Genomic DNA, 17143 nt, shown 5'->3' on the forward strand with positions numbered 1-17143 from the left:
AACATCACTTGGTATTAACCCCCCCCCCCGTCTGTCTGTCTGTCTGTCTGTCTGTCTGTCTGTCTGTCTGTCTGTCTTGGTCAGAGTCCAGGTCCTCTCCCCACCATCCATCCTGCTCTGCTACCCTGCTAGTGTGTGTGTGTGTGTGTGTTTGAAGATAAAAGTATGATTGGTCTGCATTAACATCACTTGGTATTAACCCCCCCCCCCCCGTCTGTCTGTCTCTCGTTCTCTCTGTCTGTCTCTCAGAGTCGATGTGTCATGACTGGGGGGAGGCCGGTCAGCGGGCGGTCCGTGTGTTGGAGGGGGAGACCAGCTGGCTGTCCTGTCCTCTCTTCTCTCATCCCACCGTCTACAACTACACCTCTGCCCAGCGTGCCGGACTCAATCTGTTCTGGTACCATGTCCCTGCTGGACAGGACCTGGAGCAGCCAATAGAGTACAGGTATGCTGATGAAGTCACAGTGTGACCTGTAACTGCAACGTCATTGGTCTGATTCCTGTGATGGATGGTGCCGTATTTACAGGCACGTAAAAGTCCAGCGCCTCTGCTGGCACTCCCACCTCCCCCCGACCCGTCATCACATCGTAGGAGTCCGAGTCGGTATGGAGGCCACACAACACTCGGTTGAATGGACAATGTGAACACGTGTAATACTGAGGTCCTGGGATAAAAGTCAGTCCTGTTTGTCCATTAGTGATAAAGTGGTGAGTGTTCCTGTAGGTTTGTTGTAATGCCACTAGGAGGCGCCATACAGTCTGCTGGAAGAGCGATGTGTGATGTCACATAAACTGTGTTTACATGCACAGTGAGGTGGAGCTACGGTTACAGCTCGAGTAGGACATGTAACTGGACTACTGTCGTTGTCCCGGTATACAAGAACCGGGGAGAATCGATTTCTTGACGGAAGCGTGTCCCACCCCAGTACAGTAGGTGGCGATATGCCCCCTTTCAGCTGGTTGCTGTTGGACCTCCTTCCAGCTGACCTGTTGCATCGCATACAAAACAAGCCACAAGCAAGTTAGCAGGCCAGTAGCAGCCGCCGGCCTGTTTGAGGCGCTTCCACCCAACATGGATTTACTCGGGGGGGTTCTTTCAAATCCCGCTTCTTCTGACTCTTCCACCACTTTCTCAAATAGTTCGCCATTCCGCGTCCTCCTTCCATCATGTACTTCAGGATATTCACCTCCTTTAGCTGCCACAACATGGAGTTTGTCTCCTTGTCGGTCCAGAAATGCGTGGTTCTCGCTCCAGCCCTCGCCATGTTGACCGTCATGTAAACGTGCTGAGTGACTCCGCTGAGAAACTCCGCTGGTGTCCCTCTTCCTTACAGAAGAGACAAAATGCTTAACGCCCAAGTCGGCTTGGACAAACACGATGGCGGAACGTGACGTTTAAGGCACTATGATAGTAACTCACTGTATTTCTATCGTTAACTTGTTTTCCCTCCAATGAATGAATTGATACCGAATACTAGGACTCGTCTCCCCAAGCTTAAGTCGTCTATTACAATGACCTCTTTCTCGAAATCACATTGACGTAACATCTTCTCGACTTTATCATAAAAGCTCGTGTTTGAAGAGGGTGGTTGATAAAAGACTGAGTAAAACCAGGTTTAGGCCTTTACGTTCCAGATCAGTTGACTCTTGCCATGGAATCTCATTACAATGAAAGCCGTCCTTCACATGCCCCATAACCCCGGCCCCTTTACGTCTGGCCAGTCTTTCCTGAAAATGCTATAACCCGGAAGTTGTACAACAGCAGATGGGGAGTTATCATGAAGCCAAGTTCCTGATAAACAGGAAATCCAAGTTGGACTCTAATAACGTGAATTATCTGATCACTTTTGGATTCTAAGCTTCGTATATTTAGGTGTCCGCCTAATAATAAACCCTTTGGCTTTGCTCTCGGATCCCAAATAATTCTCGCGTTGTTTACTGATTGAAAGATCTCCATAGTCACCATTTACCACACGGGCCACTTCAGGGTCACATCCACTTGGTCAGGGCCAGAAGAAGACCATCAGTGCCACATCAGTGCCTGAAGTGGCCCACATCTGGATGCTGTGTGGATTTCTTGTGGTTGTTCGACGGCTATAAAGACATTGCAGCAGTGAATTGTGTTTCATCTCTTGGTGTCACCGGCATGGCTAGAGTTTCTCTGTATGAAGGGAAATGTTACTGACCGAGTGTGTAACAGTAGACTGTCTTTCTCAGAAACCCTGCAACTGACCGTGCATGTCCATGTATGCGCATGCGTGTGACATGTGTAGTAGTGCACCAGAAAATGGGGCTCCCCTGAAAGCCACTCTAAAGCAAACCCTGGGCGAGCACTTTCAGTGCCGGTGAGCCGCGGAGGAGGGGTGTACGCTGCATTTTGTGTTTGCAAACTGCAACCAACAAATGCTCCTAACTCCACCCTTTAACTAAATGATAGAGCTTTTTAAAGGCAACTCGATTCCTTAATAGCAGCGGCCAGATTTGATCTTAATGTAATGAATGGTTGGGGTTTAATGGGCACTTAAATTAATCTCATTTAGGACAGAAGAGTTATTCTAATTGAATTGTAACTGAATCCAAACTCATTTTCTTTCCGCCTGACTGATTGTAATCTGCTTTATGGTCCAGCCAGAGACTCAGTAAAGAGAGAGAGAGACTGTGGCTCCAACCAGCCACCATGGAAGACAAAGGGCAGTACATCTGTATGCTGAGGTAAGCAGAGATGGATGGATGGATGGATGGATACTTGATGGATGAATGTATAGATTATGGATGGATGGATGTATAGATGATGGATGATGGATGGGAGGATGGGAGGATGATGTATGGATTGATGTACAGAGGATGGATGAATGGATCGATGATAGGTTGAACACAGGTTTTGGTATTTGAGTCTGCTGGTAAAATGTTGATGAAAAAATGGAAGCAACAATATTCTGCTCCAATTGCTCTTCTAAATGCTCCTGCTAGAATCCTTGCTAAAGTTCTGATGCACTGCTTGGAGGGGGTTCTTCCCTCCATCATATCACCTGACCAAACGCATTTCATGAAGGACCGTTATTCTTTTTTTAACATTAGATTCCTTATGAATATCCTTTGTAGCCCCTCTCCACCCGGCGTGGCAGAGGTGGTGCTCTCCCTCGATGCTGAAAAGGCATCTGAGGGGGTGCGGTGGGGCTATCTTTTCAACACACTGGAGAGGTCTGGACTTGGCCATTAGTTCATATCATGGATTGGACTTGTATATACATCTCAGACGGCTGCCATGCGCACTAACGATAATCTGCCCACCTACTTTGAGCTCCACCGTGGCACAAGGCAGGGGTGTCCTTTGTCACTTCTGCTTGCAGTTGCAATGGAACCACCTGCTCTACCGCCGAGGCAGAATACTGATTTAAAGGGAGTCCAGCGAGCAGGATTTGAGCATAAAGTTTCACTTTGCACGGATGATGTTATGGTACATATTGCAGCCCTTTCTGAGTTCCCCCTAAGTTAACGGTCTTACTAACAGAATTTGGCAAAATATCTGGCTGCAAAGTTAATATTCAGAAACGTGAGCTGTTTCGTGTTGCACTGTAGCCGGTCAGATGCCTTGGACTTGCTTCCTTTTAAAATGAACCCTATGAAATTCAAGTACCTTGGGGTATGGTTTACACATAACTATCTGTATGCAGCTAACTATCAGCAGCCTCTATTATCTAATTTGAGGCGGGGTCTTGAGCGCTGGGATCCCCTGCCTGTCTCTCTGAGCGGAAGAATTCATACAGTAAAGATGAACGTGCTGCCTACATTTTTGCATTATTCCGGCTGCTGATCAGCAACTGTTCATTTCAGTCAGGTCAGATCTTGAATCAGGGACGTATTGAACAGGACATATTGATCTTTAATTAGGGACGTATTGAATAAGACATATTGATCTTGAATCAGGGACATATTGAACAGGACGTACTGATCTTTAATCAGGGACGTATTGAATAAGAGATATTGATCTTGAATCAGGGACATATTGAACAGGACGTACTGATCTTGAATCAGGGACATATTGAACAGGACATATTGATCTTGAATCAGGGACGTATTGAATAAGACATATTGATCTTGAATCAGGGACATATTGAACAGGACGTACTGATCTTTAATCAGGGACGTATGGAAGCTTTGGACAGTGGGGCTTCTTTGGAAAATGTAATCTTGGGTAAAATCTTAATCCAGTTACTTTGGCTGCTCAACGTTTAATCAGCTAAATGGTCGGTGAGTGTTTCAGGGCGCTTGCCTCCACTTTTAGTTAGATTGAGATTTGGAGCCTGAAATTCACAGCGGTCATTTGGTGACACGCCAACAACCGTACGTGACGCCCAGCATCGGTACGTTAATGTGATGAAAAGGGAAAATCTTCTCTTTTACATACAAGTTAAAAACCTTTTATCAGATTAAGGCAATATCTTGACTGCTGCATCTGCCATATAAACACTTAAACTGAAATATCTTAACCAAAGTTAAGTCTGAATTGACACCAGTATGATGGGTTTAACAAAGAGTGATTTTTCATAAATCAGTAGATTTTTGCACGTGGCAGAAAACAGACACAGTAAAATGAAGGAAACAAAGCAAGAGAGGCAAGATGGAGATGGTTTGGACATGTGTGGAGGAGAGATGCTGGGTATACTGGGAGAAGGATGCTGGGTATACTGGGAGGAGAGATGCTGGGTATACTGGGAGAAGGATGCTGGGTATACTGGGAGAAGGATGCTGGGTATACTGGGAGGAGAGATGCTGGGTATACTGGGAGAAGGATGCTGGGTATACTGGGAGGAGAGATGCTGGGTATACTGGGAGAAGGATGCTGAATATGGAGCTGCCAGGGAAGAGGAGAAGAGGAAGGCCAAAGAGGAGGTTTATGGATGTGGTGAGAGAGGACATGCAGGTGGCTGGTGTGACAGAGGAAGATGCAGAGGACAGGAAGAGATGGAAATGGATGATCCGCTGTGGCGCCCGCTAACGGGAGCAGCCTACTAAACCCATGTAGACGCCTTAAACACACTGTCAACTTAATTCAGTTATTTACAGTCGTCACATTATTGACTGCATGCAAACATAGTGAGGACCTGATAGAGGACTGATACATAGTCTTGTGCTTAGGATCATTGTCCTGCTGGAAGGTGAACCTTCTCCCAAGCTTCAGTTTTATGGCAGACTGCAACAGGTTTTCTTCCAGTAGTTCCCTGTATTTAGCTCCATCCATTCTTCCCTCAAGTTGAACAAGGTTCCCAGTGCCTGCAGAGGAAAAGCAACCCCATGGCATTATGTCGCCACCATGCTTCACTGTGGGGAGGGTGTTTTTTAGGACATGAGCAGTGTTAGGTTTGTACCACATAAAACACTGAGTTTTGGCCAAAAAGCTCAACTTTGGTCTCATCTGACCACAAAACCTTTACCCGCATCCTAACTGGGTCTCTCTCATGCTTGGTAGCAAACTCCAAGCGTGCTTTTATATGCACAGTTTTGAGCAACGGCTTCTTTCTTGCCACCCTCCCATACAGGCCAGATTTATGGAGAGCCCTTGATATGGTGACTCATGCACATTTACTGCAGTTTCAGCCATTGACCTCTGGAGCTCCTTCAGAGTGACTGCAGGATCCTCTGTGGCTTTCCTCACCAGCCCACGTCTTGCTCGGACACTTCGCTTTGAGGGACGGCCTGTCCTACAAAGTGTCTGGGTGGTGTGATGCAGCTTCCACTTTCTGACAATGGATCCAACAGTGGGACATCGAAACACATGGATATTGTATTGTGTCCCTTTCCCGCCTTCTGCATTTTAATCACTTTGTCTCTTACTTCAGTATTCTGCTCCTTTGTCTTCATTTTCTGATGGAGTTCACACCCGGCTAATGGACTTTACACAGAGTGCGTTTATAGCCATAAACCAGACCCTTACTTTAATATCTTACAGCTGCACACTAATTATGTCCAGCTGTGTTTACCTGAGTTTGTTTTAGGAATAATTTGTCAGGTGTGTAAACTTGGAGCTTTCAGAGCACAAGGGGTTGAATACTTATGCAAGCACTATATTTTAATTTATTAATAAAACGAATCATATTTTGGCTTTGGGAACATGCTGTTAGAGCTCGTCATCATCAGTTCCGTAACCTGTGGAGGTCGTGGGAGCACAGTTGATGCCTCGACAGGTTGAGTCCTCATTGTGTGTCAGTAGGGGGCGTACCTGGTGGTCCCTAGCTCCTCTCCAGGTATGGATGGCTGCTGGTTCACAGAGGAACTCATTCGCCCTTGAACAGGTTTTGTTTTTAGTCCTGCTGGGTGTCCACACACCTGGCGCTTATGGGCTCATAAAAACATTGTCCAGGAACAGAACAATATAAGTTATTTGTAAGTTTTGTATTATTGACGCTGGGGGATATTTGGGATAATTGTTTATAAACTGTATATCAGATAAAGATTGTGAGTTAGTTAATGGGTAGTAGAGAAGGAATGGGAACAAGTGTACACTTCCTCCTACTCCTTTTTGAACAGGTGATATTTAATTTGTGGTGTTTATGAGAGTTTGTTGTATAGGTTTATTGTTCATTTCATTTTATTATCAATGTTGTTTTTTTTATACATGTTTGAAATAAAAATATATCAAATCCATCTTTCCACAGCAACAAGTCGTCATGCACCAAGATTGCCATGCGTCTGGAGGTGCTGTCACATGAGGAGGCAGGCCCGGGGCAGGCCCATGAGGTCCCTGTTGCTGTGGCACCCACTCATGTGGTCATCCCGTTCCAGGAAGGAGAGACACTCGAGTGTCCAAACCTGCAGGACATCAGCAAGATGGCGGACGACCAGCCCACTGTCACTTGGCACAATGTGAGACAACAAAGGGTCTGTCTCTGTCTCTGTGTGTGTCTGTGTGTGTCTGTGTGTGTGTGTGTGTGTGTGTGTGTGTGTGTCTGTGTGTGTGTGTGTGTGTGTGTGTGTGTGTCTGTGTGTCTGTCTGTCTGTCTGTCTGTCTGTCTGTCTGTCTGTCTGTCTGTCTGTCTGTCTGTCTGTCTGTCTGTCTGTCTGTCTGTGTGTGTGTGTGTGTGTGTGTGTGTGTGTGTGTGTGTGTCTTGCTGACTCTCTCTCTCTGTCTCTCTCTCTGTAAGGTCAACAGATTCTGGAACAGTGACCGGGAGGTGAAGAAGGGTCGTCTGGTTATCCACCTGATGTTGGAAAACTACCAGGATCTTTATTACTGTTTTGTCAGCTACCACCGCCACGGGAAGAACCTGCGCTTCACCCGGGTGATCAACGTCACCGCCGTCTGTAAGGAGACCAATAGAAACTCTGCTAGCACAATTGCCCCATTCTGCTTCTGTTAATTACTACTACTACTACTACTTTCGGCTGCTCCCATTAGGGGGCGCCACAGCGGATCATCTGTCTCCATTTCTTCCTGTCCTCTGCATCTTCCTCTGTCACACCAGCCACCTGCATGTCTTCCCTCACCCCATCCATAAACCTCCTCTTTGGCCTTCCTCTTCTCCTCTTCCCTGGCAGCTCCATATTCAGCATCCTTCTCCCAGTGTACCCAGCATCTCTCCTCCACACATGTCCACACCATCTCCATCTTGTCTCTCTTGCTTTGTCTCCAAACCGTCCAACCTGAGCTGTCCCTCTAATATACTCCTTCCTAATCCTGTCCTTCTTCATCACTCCCAATGAAAATCTTATCATCTTCATCTCTGCCACCTCCTGCTCCACCTCCTGTCTTTTCATCAGTGCCACTGTCTCCAAACCATATAACATAGCTGGTCTCACTACCATCTTGTTAACCTTCCCTTTAACTCTTGCTGGTACCCTTCTGTCACACATCACTCCTGACACTCTTCTCCACCCACTCCACCCTGCCTGCACTCTCTTCTTCACCTCTCTCCTGCACTCCCCGTTACTTTGGACATTTGACCCCAAGCATTTAAACTCATCTGCCTTCGTCACCTCTACTCCTTGCATCCTGACCATTCCACTGTCCTCCCTCTCATTCACACATAGGTATTCCGTCTTGCTCCTACTGACTTTCATTCCTCTTCTCTCCAGTGCATACCTCCACCTCTCCAGGCTCTCCTCCACCTGCTCCCTACTCTCACTACAGATCACAATGTCATCCGCAAACATCATAGTCCAAGCAGACTCCTGTCTGATCTCGTCCGTCAACCTGTCCATCACCATTGCAAACAAGAAAGGGCTCAGAGCCGATCCTTGATGTACTCCCACCTCCACCTTGAACCCATCTGTCATTCCAACCACCACCTCACCACTGTCACACTGCCCTCATACATATCCTGCACCACTCCTACATACTTCTCTGCCACTCCCGACTTCCTCATACAATACCACACCTCCTCTCTCAGCACCCTGTCATATGCTTTCTCTAAATCTACAAAGACACAGTGTAACTCCTCCTGGCCTCCTCTATACTTCTCCATCAACATTCTCAAAGCAAACATCACATCTGTGGTGCTCTTTCCTGGCATGAAACCATACTGCTGCTGCTGATCGTCACCTCTCCTCTTAACCTAGCTTCTATTACTCTTTCTCTCCTCTTAACCTAGCTTCTATTACTCTTTCCCATATCTTCATGCTGTGGCTGATCAACTTTATACCTCTGTAGTTGCTACAGTTCTGCACATCACCCTTGTTCTTGAAAATCAGTACCAGTATGCTTCTTCTCCACTCCTCAGGCATCCTCTCACTTTCCAGGATTGTGTTAAACAATCTAGTTAAAAACCCCACTGCCATCTCTCCTAAACACCTCCATGCCTCCACAGGTATGTCATCAGGACCAACTGCCTTTCCACTCTTCATCCTCTTCATAGCTGCCCTCACTTCCTCCTTGCTAATCCACTGCACTTCCTGATTCACTATCCCTACATCCAACCTTCTCTCTCTCTCATTTTCTTCATTCATCAGCCCCTCAAAGTACTCCTTCCACCTTCTTAGCACACTCTCCTCGCTTGTCAGCACATTTCCATCTCTATCCTTGATCACCCTAACCTGCTGCACACCCTTCCCAGCTTGGTCCCTCTGTCTAGCCAATCGGTACAAGTCCTTTTCTCCTTCCTTAGTGTCTAACCTGTCATACAACTCACCATACGCCTTTTCCTTTACCTTCGCCACCTCTCTCTTTGCTTTACGCTGCATCTCTTTGTAGTCCCATTTAGTCTTCATCCCTCTGACTAGCCCACTTCTTCTTCACCAACCTATTTCTCTGTATACTTTGCTGTACTTCCTCATTCCACCACCAAGTCTCCTTGTCTTCCTTCCTCTGTCCTGATGACACACCAAGTACCTTCCTAGCTGTCTCCCTCACTATTCCTGCAGTGGTTGTCCAGCCATCTGGCAACTCTTCACTACCACCCAGTGCATGTCTTACCTCCTGCCTGAACTCCACACAACAGTCTTCCTTCTTCAACTTCCACCATTTGATCCTTGGTTCTGCCTTCACTCTCTTCCTCTTCTTGGTCTCCAAAGTCATCCTACAGACCACCATCCGATGCTGCCTAGCTACATTCTTGCAGTCTCCAATCCCTTTCAGGTCGCGCCTTCTGCATAAGCTATAGTCCACCTGTGTGCACTTTCCTCCACTCTTGTACGTTATCCTGTGTTCCTCCCTCTTCTTGAAATATGTATTCACCACAGCCATTTCCATCCTTTTCACAAAATCCACCACCATCTGTCCTTCCACATTTCTCTCCTTGACTCCATACCTTCCTATCACCTCCTCATCACCTCTGTTCCCTTCACCAACATGCCCATTTAAGTCCGCTCCAATCACCACTCTCTCCTCCTTGGGTACCCTCTCCACCATGTTGTCCAACTCACTCCAGAATTCTTCTTTCTCCTCCATCTCACACCCAACCTGCGGGGCATATGTGCTGATAACATTCAGCAACACACCTTTGATTTCCAGCTTCATACTCATCACTCTGTCTGACACTCTCTTCACCTCCAGCACACTGACATACTCTTCCTTCAGAATGACCCCTACCCCATTTCTCCTCCCATTCACACCATGGTAGAAGAGTTTGAACCCACCTCCGATACTCCTGGCCTTACTCCCCTTCCACCTGGTCTCTTGCACACACAGTATGCCAACCTTTCTTCTTTCCATCGTGTCAGCCAGCTCTCTCCCTTTACCCGTCATAGTGCCAACATTCAAAATTCCGATTCTCACCTCCACACTTCTAACCTTCCTCCTCTCTAGCTGCCTCTGGACATGCCTTCCCCCTCTCCTTCTCCTTCACCCAATAGTAGCATAGTTTCCACCGACACTCTGCTGGACAACAGTACCGGTGGCGGTCGTTGGTAACCCGGGCCTCGACCGATCCCGTATGGAAATCTGATTTATGATCCGCATATTTGATTTGGCAAAGGTTTTACACCGGATGCCCTTCCTGACGCAACCCTCCCCATTTATCTGGGCTGGAGACTGACACTAAGAATGCACTGGATTGTGCATCCACACTGGCTGGGTTATACTGCTTCTGTTAATGATAATAATAATCTTAACATCCTGACCGGAAGGTACAGACTTTAAATGTCACCGGGTATCTTCAGTCTAACTAAAATACAATTAGAATACTATTGCTGATTACTTAACTGCTACTGCTATAGTATTACCTCTACTACACCTTTGCTACTGGGGTTGTGTAGCAACAAGAATTTGGCAATATGGTTCGTATCACAGTACGAGCACAATAATTCAATTTGGCGTGATACTTCAGTATACCACACTGTGATATACTTCAATATTTTGTCAAAGTGTTAGAAAACTGTCATAAATAGCTCAGCATCTATTGTATCAGAGTAATCAGTCAGCTGGTGGGACACTAATACAGCCCTGTTACAGCGCTGCACCTGCCACCTAGCGGGCATAGATGAAAATACACCATGAAGTAGAGACGCAGAACCCTCTGTCATCTGATGAACCAGTACAGTGTTTTGGGAAATCAGTATAATACTGGGAAAGTTGGTGTCATGATACTCAAATGTAGCAATTTCCCCCCCTTACACCCTTAATTACGAGTTGTACAACCGGTAATAACGGATGTAGAACTGCAGGGGCGGGGCGGGCGGGTCTGGGTTGTTCCTGAATATATTCTGTGTATATATATATACAAGTATTTGTTTTCTTCTCTCAGCTCCGTCTCGGTTACCCAAAGTTCCCAGCATCTTGTACCCAACCCAGGACCACGTCTACACTGTCAAACTGGGTCAGTTACCATGACGACCACCATGACATCACTGACAGCACAGACAGTCTCAAGTGTTTCATGAGTTCATGTGTCTGTGTGTGTGTGTGTGTGTGTGTGTCTGTCCTGTTACAGTAATTTTGTGTTATGCAGTATATACGCAGTATATATGCAGTATATATGCAGTATATATGCAGTATATATGCAGTATATAGCAGGAAGATTGTTTGTTCACTTTTTTATTGTTGTTTATTCACAAGCACCTCACTTCAAAAGTGTGCATGTGTGTGTGTGTGTGTAGGTGTATTGTTTTTTTCCCTGTGTGTGTACATTTTGTTCTTTTTCTGCGTGTGTGTGTGTGTACATTTTGTTCTATTTCTTTGTGTGTGTGTGTGTACATTTTGTTCTTTTTCTGCGTGTGTGTGTGTGTACATTTTGTTCTATTTCTTTGTGTGTGTGTGTGTACATTTTGTTCTTTTTCTGTGTGTGTGTGTGTACATTTTGTTCTTTTTCTGTGTGTGTGTGTGTGTACATTTTGTTCTTTTTCTGTGTGTGTGTGTGTGTGTACATTTTGTTCTTTTTCTGTGTGTGTGTGTGTGTACATTTTGTTCTTTTTCTGTGTGTGTGTGTGTGTGTGTGTGTACATTTTGTTCTTTTTCTGTGTGTGTGTGTACATTTTGTTCTTTTTCTGCGTGTGTGTGTACATTTTGTTCTTTTTCTGCGTGTGTGTGTGTGTACATTTTGTTCTATTTCTTTGTGTGTGTGTACATTTTGTTCTTTTTCTGTGTGTGTGTGTGTGTGTGTGTGTGTGTGTGTGTGTGTGTACATTTTGTTCTTTTTCTGTGTGTGTGTGTGTGTACATTTTGTTCTTTTTCTGTGTGCGTGTGTGTGTACATTTTGTTCTTTTTCTGTGTGTGTGTGTGTGTGTGTGTGTGTACATTTTGTTATTTTTTTCCTGTGTGTGTATACAGTTTGTTGTTTTCTGTGTGTGTGTCTATACATTTAGTTTTTTCTGTGTGTGTGTGAGTGTACATTTTGTTCTTTTTCTGCGTGTGTGTGTGTATACAGTTTGTTGTTTTCTGTGTGTGTGTGTGTGTCTGCAATGTGATTTAACTGCAGCGAGATTGAACGCAAACAACACACAGTGCTGCACATATTCATAGAATAACCAAAATAAAGCTGGGCAGGTACCGGGACTTATGGGTCTTATCAGGTACCGGGACTTATGGGTCTTATCAGGTACCGGGACTTATGGGTACCGGGACTTATGGGTGTTATCGGGTACCGGGACTTATGGGTATTATCGGGTACCGGGACTTATGGGTATTATCGGGTACCGGGACTTATGGGTGTTATCGGGTACCGGGACTTATGGGTATTATCGGGTACCGGGACTTATGGGTGTTATCGGGTACCGGGACTTATGGGTGTTATCGGGTACCGGGACTTATGGGTGTTATCGGGTACCGGGACTTATGGGTGTTATCGGGTACCGGGACTTATGGGTGTTATCGGGTACCGGGACTTATGGGTGTTATCGGGTACCGGGACTTATGGGTGTTATCGGGTACCGGGACTTCTGGGTGTTATCGGGTACCGGGACTTATGGGTGTTATCAGCACCTGTGTGGGTGGGTGGGGATGTTCCCCTGCATCAGAACCAGTCAACCCATCCATCAGCGTAGATGACACTCAGCAGCTGTTATTGAAAGATGCGGTTGTCATGGTGATGGATTGTAAGATGGTGATTTGTTATTGATTAGAAGCTGAGGCGTTGGGGATTCGGTGTCCCGATGTCTGATGGATGTCGTGCGAAGGCAAAGTGGTTCAGCCGGGACATGTGGTCTGGTTTTATAAGTTAGTCTTGTTGTCAGGTCGGGTTCAGACCGGCCTGTCCAGCCTGCTCCTCTGTGGTTCCTGTTAAACTGTTGTTTCAGCTGCACTGTGGTGGACGCACGCATCACCTCATCCTGTACCGTCCAGACGGGCCGGGAACCGTTTCCAAAGATCTGGTGTCTCACTGCACGCAGGAAAAGACATCAGTTTTTTATTTACACTCGCACACACACACACACACACACACACACGCACACACACACACATACACACACACACACACACACTCCAACTGCTAACAGGATAGCAAATAAACTGAGTCACTCCCCATTAGAATTCAAAAGACAGTTGTTGACCTTACATTTTTAGTGCTTACATCAGTCAATAAATTGATCACTTTATTTACAAATCATATATCACTGTGTGTGTGTGTGTGTGTGAAAAGTTTGTCTGATCAATACATTGAAATGACTGTTTCAGCCCCTCCATTTGATCAAATCTGTCCTCTGTGAATGTGAAATTACAACAGCTTGAAGTTATTGGGAATATTGATATAAAATAATAATATATTTAATAATAATAATATATATTCACAGCCCTTCAGTTATGTTTGTTGTAGTTGGTCTGGTTCAGTTTAATTTAAGAAACATTAATTGTTACCATTCTCCTTCAGTACAAATATGTGGTCAGTTGTAGTAGTGGTTGTAGTAGGAGTTATAGTTGTAGTGGTGGTAGTAGTTGTAGTGGTGGTGGTAGTAGTAGTAGTTGTAGTGGTGGTGTAGTAGTAGTAGGAGCTGTAGTGGTGGTGGTAGTAGTTGTAGTGGTGGTGGTAGTAGTTGTGGTGGTAGTAGTTGTGGTGGTAGTAGTAGTTGTAGTGGTGGTGGTGGTAGTAGTAGTTGTAGTGGTGGTAGTAGTAGTTGTAGTGGTGGTGTAGGAGTTGTAGTGGTGGTGGTAGTAGTTGTAGTGGTGATGGTAGTAGTTGTAGTGGTGGTGGTGGTAGTAGAAGTAGTAGTTATAGTGGTGGTGGTAGGAGTTGTAGTGGTGATGGTAGTAGTAGTAGTTGTAGTGGTGGTGTAGTAGTTGTGGTGGTAGTGGTAGTAGGAGTTTTAGTGGTGGTGGTAGTAGTTGTAGTGGTGATGGTAGTAGGAGTTGTAGTGGTGGTGGTAGTAGTTGTGGTAGTTGTAGTGGTGATGGTAGTAGTTGTAGTGGTGGTATAGTAGTTGTAGTGGTGGTGTTGTAGTGGTAGTAGTTATAGTGGTGGTGGTAGTAGTTGTAGTGGTGGTGGTGGTGTAGTAGTTGTAGTTGTGGTAGTAGTTGTAGTGGTGGTGGTAGTAGTTATAGTGGTGGTGGTGGTAGTTGTAGTGGTGGTATAGTAGTTGTAGTGGTGGTAGTAGTAGTAGTGGTAGTAGTTGTAGTGGTGGTGGTGGTAGTAGTAGTGGTAGTAGTTATAGTGGTGGTGGTAGGAGTTGTAGTGGTGGTGTAGTAGTTGTAGTTGTGGTGGTGGTGGTAGTAGTAGTGGTAGTAGTTATAGTGGTGGTGGTAGGAGTTGTACTGGTGGTGTAGTAGTTGTAGTGGTGGTGGTAGTGGTGGTGGTAGTAGGAGTTGCAGTGGTGGTGGTGGTAGTAGTGGTAGTAGTTGTAGTGGTGGTGTAGTAGTTGTAGTGGTGGTGGTAGTAGTAGTGGTGGTGTAGTAGTTGTAGTTGTGGTAGTAGTTGTAGTGGTGGTGGTAGTAGTAGTGGTAGTAGTTATAGTGGTGGTGGTGGTAGTTGTAGTGGTGGTATAGTAGTTGTAGTAGTTGTAGTGGTGGTAGTAGTAGTAGTGGTAGTTGTGGTGGTAGTAGTAGTGGTAGTAGTTATAGTGGTGGTGGTAGGAGTTGTAGTGGTGGTGTAGTAGTTGTAGTTGTGGTGGTAGTAGTAGTGGTAGTAGTTATAGTGGTGCTGGTAGGAGTTGTACTGGTGGTGTAGTAGTTGTGGTGGTGGTGGTGGTAGTAGGAGTTGCAGTGGTGGTGGTGGTGGTGGTGTTGTTATGTTAATATCTGTGTTGTTGTGTGTATTGCCAGACACAGAGGTGCGTTTACAGTGCACAGGAATGTTTCCATACTTGGAGGGCCCATTACACATTTGGTGGACGGTGGATGGGAAGACGGTGGATCAGCTGAGTGACACTCGCTTCTCCAAAACCGACAGGTAACACCTGGTAAACTGGCACCAGTACAGCTAATTGGTAATAACTCCATATGCTGGCAAGAGTAAACTAACTGGTTACTACTTTATGTACTGCTGCTAGTCTAACTAACTACTACTACAGAGGATGCACAAGCCACTGCATTCGTAGCGCCGGTCCCACGCCCGGATAAATGGGGAGTGTCGTGTCAGGAAGGGCATCCGGTGTAAAACTTTTGCCAAATCAAATATGTACCTCAAATTTCATCAGAAGCAGAACAAGTAAAATTATCTATCTAGCTAGCTAAAGTAATGAAATGCTAAATTATATATCATATGAAAGATCATATGGAGCGTTCATATTTTTAGAAGTGGATTTAATAAAGCCCTATATTATAATATTTTAATAGCCCTGCAGCGGCCTGGCGGCTTGTCCAGGGTGTCTCCCCGCCTGCCGCCCAATGACTGCTGGGATACACTCCAGCATCCCTGCGACAGAGAGCAGGATAAGCGGTTCAGAAGATGGCTGGACGGATTAATAAAGCTGAATGTTATTTTCAGATGGGTGCAGTGGCGCTGCAGGGAATGTGCTGTATTCAAGTTTTCTCAAGCTGGGTCCTCATGGCTTTAATTAGGTATTGAAGTGAAGGTGGTTGTTTTCTCAGGCCGGTGAAGTCTGACTTTGGGGACAGGACGGAGGAGAGCGTTTTACTGATTCAAGACTTCCAGACTGCAGATCTGGACCGAAAATACCAATGTTCTGTTAGAAACCAGAAAGGAAACGCCACACGGACAGCCACGCTGCAGAAGGAAGGTGAGGAAATCAATTCAGTCCACAGCTGTTCAGAAACCGAATCTGCTTTATTTGCCAAGTAAGTTTTCATCATTTGGGGGGGGGGGGGGTCCAGGTAGTGTAGCGGTCTATTTCGTTGCCTACCAACACAGGGATCTTGGGTTCAAATCCCCGTGTTACCTCCGGCTTGGCTGGGTGTCCCTACAGACACAATTGGCCGTCTGCGGGTGGGAAGCCGTATGTGGGTATGTGTCCTGGTTGCTGCACTAGCGCCTCCTCTGGTCGGTCGAAGCACCTGTTCAGGGGGGAGGGGGAACTGGGGCGAATAGCATGAGCCTCCCACGCACTACGTCCCCCTGGTGAAACTCCTCAGTCAGTAGTCTGCAGCCCTCTCCCAGATCAGGAGAGGGTGGAGCCAGTGACCAGGACGGCTCAGAAGAGTGGGGTAATTGGCCAGGTACAATTGGGAGGGGGGGGGGGGTTCATCATTGGGACTTTGACCCGCCGCCTCGTTCGCTGTGACACTTCAACTAAGAGAAATGAAATATGACTATACAGCAGTTTGGTGTTCAGGTTTATGACACTGGTTTACTTTAATGTAAAGGGGGATAAGAAAAGACAGATAAAACCTGTCAAGCATTAAAACCACAAATAACTCGTGATTCTGTGTTAAAATATTAAAACTTATATGAACTGTCTTAGACTGACCATATGGTCACGCTTTGCTCTCTGCTTCATTAACATTTTTCCCAATTTTACTGCTGCTGGTTTCCAGTTTGTCTTGTCGAGAACAGATTCGTTGTTATTCTAATTTCTACTTTGAATACACAATTTTCAACATACGGTGCCATGAAAAAGTATTTCCCCCTTCCTGATTTCCTCTATTTTTGCATAATAGAAACGTCTTCATCCAAGTGACCTCTTCAGTCGCAAATGACTGCAGATCTGTTTATAAGGTTGGGGGATACCTGCAAGTAGATCCCCAATTTTCCCAAGTCGGACATGATGTCTTTGGGCTGTGGGAAGTCATCATGTGTCGTACCAGGGGTGGTCAAGTCAGGGACAAAAGGTGGGCAGTTTTATTTACATATATGTCCATGCGTGCCATTCACATTGAGGTAATCGA

The 17143-nt window shown here is 45.8% G+C and overlaps 1 protein-coding gene across 5 annotated transcripts in view; it reads left to right on the forward strand.

Moving 5' to 3' along the window:
- The first annotated feature begins 254 nt into the window (after window positions 1-254).
- Window positions 255-17143, forward strand: part of LOC130115640 (interleukin-1 receptor accessory protein) — a 36605-nt gene continuing 19716 nt past the window's right edge. For 3 of the 5 annotated variants that reach the window (XM_056283381.1, XM_056283385.1, XM_056283383.1), the window contains exons 1-7: window positions 255-445; window positions 2629-2712; window positions 6657-6864; window positions 7143-7302; window positions 11178-11249; window positions 15122-15248; window positions 15890-16038. In XM_056283381.1, the coding sequence (XP_056139356.1) occupies window positions 255-445; window positions 2629-2712; window positions 6657-6864; window positions 7143-7302; window positions 11178-11249; window positions 15122-15248; window positions 15890-16038 (991 nt within the window). Of the gene's footprint in view, window positions 446-2622; window positions 2713-6656; window positions 6865-7142; window positions 7303-11177; window positions 11250-15121; window positions 15249-15889; window positions 16039-17143 lie in introns of those variants that run through there. The other 2 variants (XM_056283382.1, XM_056283386.1) reach the window with 2 other exon arrangements.

This window comes from Lampris incognitus, chromosome 7 (genome assembly GCF_029633865.1).
Source record: "Lampris incognitus isolate fLamInc1 chromosome 7, fLamInc1.hap2, whole genome shotgun sequence".
Lineage (NCBI taxonomy): Eukaryota > Metazoa > Chordata > Actinopteri > Lampriformes > Lampridae > Lampris > Lampris incognitus.